This window comes from Hylaeus volcanicus, chromosome 1 (assembly GCF_026283585.1).
Source record: "Hylaeus volcanicus isolate JK05 chromosome 1, UHH_iyHylVolc1.0_haploid, whole genome shotgun sequence".
Lineage (NCBI taxonomy): Eukaryota > Metazoa > Arthropoda > Insecta > Hymenoptera > Colletidae > Hylaeus > Hylaeus volcanicus.
This window is the reverse complement of record NC_071976.1, coordinates 29,281,029-29,287,687: the sequence shown is the minus strand read 5'-3', so window position 1 is coordinate 29,287,687 and position 6,659 is coordinate 29,281,029. Positions and strand designations below refer to the sequence as shown.

General features: G+C 36.4%; 2 protein-coding genes across 4 annotated transcripts; both read left to right on the top strand.

Moving 5' to 3' along the window:
* Positions 1-137: 137 nt before the first annotated feature.
* Positions 138-1,961, top strand: LOC128875750 (chromatin complexes subunit BAP18). 2 transcript variants are annotated; one of them, XM_054121620.1, is made up of 4 exons: positions 138-322; positions 677-768; positions 1,360-1,458; positions 1,554-1,961. In XM_054121620.1, the coding sequence occupies exons 1-4, from the start codon at positions 305-307 to the stop codon at positions 1,819-1,821; spliced, it is 477 nt and encodes a 158-aa protein (XP_053977595.1). In that variant the 5' UTR covers positions 138-304; the 3' UTR covers positions 1,822-1,961. The 2 variants fall into 2 exon arrangements, with proteins under 2 accessions (XP_053977595.1, XP_053977589.1); XM_054121614.1 differs by lacking the exon at positions 138-322 and adding an exon at positions 427-490.
* Positions 1,962-2,341: 380 nt separating this feature from the next.
* On the top strand, positions 2,342-6,461 carry LOC128876097 (major facilitator superfamily domain-containing protein 1-like). Of its 2 annotated transcripts, none has more exons than XM_054122191.1 (7): positions 2,342-2,748; positions 3,946-4,222; positions 4,291-4,707; positions 4,783-5,094; positions 5,213-5,325; positions 5,411-5,649; positions 6,045-6,461. In XM_054122191.1, the coding sequence occupies exons 1-7, from the start codon at positions 2,610-2,612 to the stop codon at positions 6,087-6,089; spliced, it is 1,542 nt and encodes a 513-aa protein (XP_053978166.1). In that variant the 5' UTR covers positions 2,342-2,609; the 3' UTR covers positions 6,090-6,461. The 2 variants fall into 2 exon arrangements, with proteins under 2 accessions (XP_053978166.1, XP_053978174.1); XM_054122199.1 differs by having other exon boundaries at positions 5,917-6,058.
* Positions 6,462-6,659: the final 198 nt, after the last annotated feature.

Genomic DNA, 6,659 nt, shown 5'->3' with positions numbered 1-6,659 from the left:
CATTTATATTAATTAAAGAAACAAAAATCGAAGTTTATAAGTTAAACTGTTGCTAAGATAAGAAATAAAAATACACAATTTCCCCATCTCGAAAAGAATGTACATAATCTTAAAGGGGTTGGTACCTTATACTTTCACATAATTATGCGGACGAAAACGAATAGGGAAAGATTGTCGAAGGGGTCGACGAGAGAAGCAGAGGTTACAATTGTTTAATAAGAAAGATTCCGAGGACGACGCGAGATGGCAATAGCGTGCAACCGTCTGTTCGGCCGAATGACGACGTACGACAACACAAACTGACATGAACTCTGCGAGCAAGGTAAGCGAAAAGGTAGCGGCTGTCGCCGATTTTAGGCAGTTTCTCGCCATATAACACTTAACGGTCATTCCCCCCCCACCCCCTCGCCGCTTGTCTTCCTTTTTCTACGCGAGTCACGTGCTTTTACCCTCGAGTACCCTAGCAATGGAGTCTATAAGCGGTCAAAAGGTTAGGTTATGTCTTGTCCAATAGAATTTTTTAAAATTATTTTTTACATCCTTGTTGGATTATTGATTTCATCGCGAAATATCGCGCCTGTCCGATTATTCAGTGAATTTGTGTGCGAAGTAAAGTGTCAGTTGGTTATTAATTACGTGTTGGGAATAATCGAGGAATATTTCGTTCTCATTTCAGGTTGGTGAGATTTTCACCGCAGCCGGGGCAGCGTTTAACAAGCTTGGTGAATTAACTATGCAGTTGCACCCGACAACGGACTCACCAGCTGGGTAATTTGACGAGGAACAAATATGTAACATTGCTTTTGTCGGAAGTAGCAACAAACGCGTTTAATGCCTTCGCTTAAGTTTATATGACTGCTCTGTCTGCAGAGAAGCGCGGGAAAATGTCACGTGGTACCGCTTGCTACCAATAGGAAACACAAAAGTTATCGAGCTTTGCCCGAATGCTTTCATTATGAATCGATAGGATGCACCTAACCTTCAATTTACACGATTCTTAAAATAATCGATTTCTGATCATCGAAACTGTTAAAAACAAACATCTTTCGATACCGTTTGCTTTGTTAACACTGACATTAAATCTAACAAAGAAAAGTTTTCTCTATTTTAGATCCAAAACACGTTCACAATTAATTACGTCTAAATTTTATGTATTTTCGATTTGCACGATTTTATGGGCATCTTCATTCATTTCTTGTAGCATTAGCCTTACGAAACATCTGCTACATATTAACAATGAAAGATACGGCTAGAAAAATCATTAACATGGTACCTATGTACATCATTCGTCGCTTTACCGCAAAAATTACTGGCTGTATTTTTACGTAATAATACTCTGTGGTGTTGCTTGATCTGTAGTAAATGGACTGACGAGGAAATTGAGATGCTCCGTCACTCGGTAAAGACCTTCAGTGAAGACTTGAACAAAATAAGTGAACACATCAAGGGACGAACGGTGTAAGTTAACAAGGCTGCATCGAGCCCACGGTTGTTCCCTCAATTTCTCTGCGTCAGTCTTGATCCAACTTTAACCGGTCGATTTGGCATTTTAGCTCTCAGATACGGACAACGTTGAAGAAGAAAGCCTTCGAAGAGGCGGGGGTGCCCATCAGGCAACAGATATTGTCGCAACAATCGGTGCAACAGTCGGCGCAAGTGAAGCAACAATCAACAGGGAACCAAGGATTAATGGGAAAATCAGCGGAAGTAACGTTAAACATGTTAAACGCACCGGAATCGGAGGTAGACGTTGAAGGATTGCCGGAAGAGTGTCAAGTGAAGCTTGAGTTCGAGGGTGCGACGGAAGAAGTCGCCTCTTAAGTCAAGAATGATCGCTTTCGAACTGCTGCTTTTCCAAATCTCGATCTCTAACATAAGAAAATTTTCATATAATATGCGATTAGTGTTAAGTATTAATTATCTACATTCAATAAATTATGTTTCGCAATAAACTCATGAAAATCAAACTACGAGAACTTTATTCTATTTTGGGCTTACAATGATGGCGTCACAGATTAGAAGATGATAGAGCTATCGACAATATTCATTTAGGATTGTTTTGTTCTCCGATGAAGTAGAGATCTACTTATCGTATACCACCTTGAACATTAAACAATTCTTCGAAATCTTACCACTATCGTCATCTAACGGCGAACAAGCTTAGCTTTGAAATCTTTAATCAGTGCTCTCAACGAAAAAATGTTTCTACGTGTAAAGTCTCGGATATATAGGGGCATTCAAGTGATATTGGTAACATTGCACATTCTTCCGATAGAGATTTTTAAGTCGATCTTTTGGTATTCGAGTGTTTTGCTGCGCAGGTTGGGTAGCCAGCGTGACGTATACGATTGACAGATTAGTAATGACACGACTGGCAGCACATCTAACTCGTTAAAGTAGTTAATCGACAGCATTCACGAGCTGATCCCTAGCATAATCCTTTTTTTTAAGAGACTCGCATCTGGTTCATTAGAACGAGGGATTGGCTCGTGCGTGTTTGATTGATGGTGTAATGATCGGTACAGTGAACTCTAGTGAACGTCTCGAGCCCAAGGCACCTGTGGCTGTGCCTGTCAGTTGTAAACAATAAAATAACAACGCGATTCGATATGGAAGGAGGCGTGTTAGAAAGTCCAGATACCACTCTGGACAGATCCGACGATGAAATCGCCTTACAAGGATTCTGCAGCCCTAAAAAGCTACCGTACAGATTTCTAGGACTAGCGCTTATGTGCTTCTTAGGTTTTGGTACGATTGTCACTGCAACGTTATCTTTACAACGTGCTCGAAGAGCCATTGTTTAGGCCCGATTGTTGTTGTTTCCGTACATTACGACCTTGCTATACATTTAGTCACGATTTATCTTAATTTATTTAAAGTAACGATTGTACTTCTTCTTTTAACATTTCGTAATAGAATTCTGTTTACTTTATGGCATGTTAAATCATTTGTTTTCGAGATAAATGTAAACAGTAACATGTCGATGTAGTGGTGATAGTATTTATTCGATAATACAATATCCATACACAATACACTGAAACATAGTTTTAGTTTAATCGTACTCCTGCACATCAATTTATTGTTGATCGATTGTTAATTTTTAAATTATAACAGGATTTTTGCAAAATGCTTACTAACCCTTTCATTACATATAACGAGATATATTTAATATTATTTATAAGACTTGACGTTGATATGAAGAGAATACCGGAAATTGCGATGCGAGATATTTCGTCTATGGCATCGCAAAAGCGATATTGTGGTAACGAAATATCTCTTTGTAGGTAATGAAAGGGTTAAATGTTGAAACTTCTTTGCTGAAAACAAAGGAATACGTTTCTCGATAAGTGTCGCTTAGTAATCGTACATTGATCAGCTGTATTCTTCCAAGTTCCGAGAACGTCTGATGACAGTTTAATCGATCACTATCGTCGGTAACGACCGACCGTCTTCTTCATCTTCAATGTTACGCAGCTGGTCATGATATGATATATCTGGTGCTCGTAATAATACTATACTTTTTATTTAACAAATAACGAATCAATGTTCATTTCTTCTTCGCTATTTTTACAATTTTTGTCTAAATAGTAATCTTGCCCACTTCTGCTATCAGACATTTGAACAGTACTATTACGGACTTCGTAAATTACATTAATATTCCTTTCGCTCTGGATATTTCCGAGATAAGACATATCAGCGAAATTATTTATCCTCTCATTAACATTTTAATATAGAAATAGTGTTGGGATTCACATCGGAAAATACATAATACGAAAAACGCGTGTTTACGCTGAAATCGATCGGCTTATGAGTCACGTTTTTCACGTATTCTCCGAAGCATGCCTTAGATTATCAGATCATTGACCCCGTTAAGATGATTTCGTATCAGAAGCATGGTATTTCATCCCTTGAATAAATTAATGTAATTCAATACTTTGTTTTCAGGTCCGTACTTCTGCTTTGACAATCCTAGCGCACTCCAAGATAATTTTAGGAGCGATTTGGCGATGTCAACTTCTAAATTCGTTCTACTTTATTCAATATATTCGTGGCCAAATGTGATTTTTTGTTTCATCGGAGGATTTTTATTGGACAGTGTCTTCGGAATACGTTTAGGAACAATTATATATATGGGACTCGCATTAGTTGGACAAATCATATTTGCAACAGGAGCTATGATTAACGCTTTTTGGCTTATGATGATTGGTCGATTTGTATTTGGGTATGTTTTTATTTTATGATGTTGATAATTATCATGTCAATTAACATTAAATTTAATATTTCTTATAGTATTGGTACAGAATCGTTGGCTGTTGCTCAGAATAGTTATGCAGTCTTGTGGTTCAAAGGAAAAGAATTGAACATGGTATTCGGTTTACAATTAAGCTTTGCAAGAGTTGGCTCAACTGTAAACTTTTTGGTCATGGAACCAATTTATACTTTCGTGTCCCAGTATTACAAAGGACCAGAATGTATCGGTGTAGTACTTTTCCTTGCTACTTTCACTATGGTGGGTTCTATGATTTGTGCCTGTGTAGTAGGTATTATGGATAAGCGCGCAGAGAGATTATTGAGAAGAGGCGAAGGGGAAGAAGCCCAGGTTGTTAGTCTAACAGACATTAAGGATTTTAGGCTTATATTTTGGTTAGTCGCTCTCATCTGCATTGCTTATTACGTCGCGATATTTCCATTTATCGCCTTAGGAAAGTGAGTATGAGCAACAGGAAAGTTTTGTAAACATACTTTATCTATATTGTACATTACATAATATTTGTTTTCTAGGGTCTTCTTCGAACGAAAATACGCATTTGATCCAGCAAATGCGAACAAAGTTAACTCTCTCGTATATTCTATATCAGCTATCGCATCCCCTATTTTCGGATATCTTGTTGATAGAACTGGAAAGAATGTTACTTGGGTATTTATGAGTATTCTTGTAACTATGGTGGCTCATGGATTACTTGCATTCACATATGTGAATCCTTATGTGTGCATGATTCTAATGGGATTAGCATATTCGATGCTTGCCAGTAGTTTGTGGCCATTAATCGCTCTTGTCACCCCAGAATATCAGCTTGGTACTGCTTACGGAATGTAAGTAAAGTTAAATCCATTTCTCTTAACAAAGCAAGGTTCGTGTCTACTATACATAAAGTATACTATATCTTGTGGTACACGATATTATAACACATTCTATTTGCATTATTATCAGAGCCCAGTCTGTACAAAATCTAGGTTTGGCTGTAGTTACAATTTTAACTGGAATAATTGTGGACCGAGGTGGATATTTCATGCTTGAAATGTTTTTCTTGGGTTGGCTATGGAGTATGTCTTCTGAATTTGTTATACATTGCAATTATTATAACAGAATTGTATGTATAAAATTTCCTAATTGACATCTTTTTAACAGTTTCGTTACTGACCGCTGTTGCAATTTGGATGTCAGATGTAGCCACGAGTGGCGGTTATCTAAATATGACACCAGGTCAAAGAGATAAATACCAGGAAATTCGACAGACACCCGAAAGTCTCGAGAGGGCAAAATTACTATCTCCAGAGTCTACTTCAGATTTATCGACTGACGATCTTCTACAGCCGCAGTCCGACACTAGTATCAGAAATCGTTACCTTTCTCGTATTGGTGCAATGGTAATTATTTAGTTTTTAAATAAGTAAATATGTTAATTTCAGTAGTATTAATGTACAACTGTAGTATAGTTTGGTGTAAGCATGCATTCACTTATTTTTATTAAATGTTTCAACCTCGCGTTTAAGAACTCATCAGTAAAATGTGATAAATACAACATCAATCTGCAAAAATGGGAAAAATGACTTGTTTGATGGCATGTTTATTATAATTTTACCGAAGAGGGTCCAAATGTTTAATAAAAATAACTGACCAAATGCTTGTTTCAGATTCTACCGTTGTTTTAAATCGGACCAATACCTCACGAGAAATCATCTTTGTAACTTCAGTAGCGTTTTTAAACGTTACTATGTGACCGAATATAGAATTTATTTAATCTTTTTTTTTATGCTTTCAGATACCTCCTTGTGCGAAAGCACCGATCCATCGACCGTTACGATGATTACGCATTCCATTTAGCGACAAATTCGAAATATAGATAGTTATCTTCGTTTAAAGTATAATTAAAAAATTTGCTCACTGTGTCTTCCTCTTACACGGCGTTAATCTGTGATAATTTCTTAATGTATACATTTAAAACCAACTATAATTCATTTTTAATTGGTCGACAAGCAGATTTTTTTATTAATAGACTAATCTGCCGACAAATGACAAATAACAGAGATATTTGTTTTACATTAACTGTAGTAGTAAAGTTTAATAATGATAATAATAACGCAATTTGACTAATCATTGCGAAGGAACAAGTTCATAATATAAATAAATTAAGAATTATTTTCTACCTCCTGTTGGAACAAAAAAAAAAAAAAGAAAACATGCGATGGTGGTAAATTACATATTATTCGATAAGATCTTCAATATGTTGTAATATATCAGTGTATTTAAATGTACATTTAATAGTGTGTGGCTGAATCAAAACAAGAACCATGTAATTTCTTTTGTATTGTTGTTTCATACCCAAAGATATTAATTTAATTCGCATTATAGCATGAAGTTTACTTTTGTAGTACCG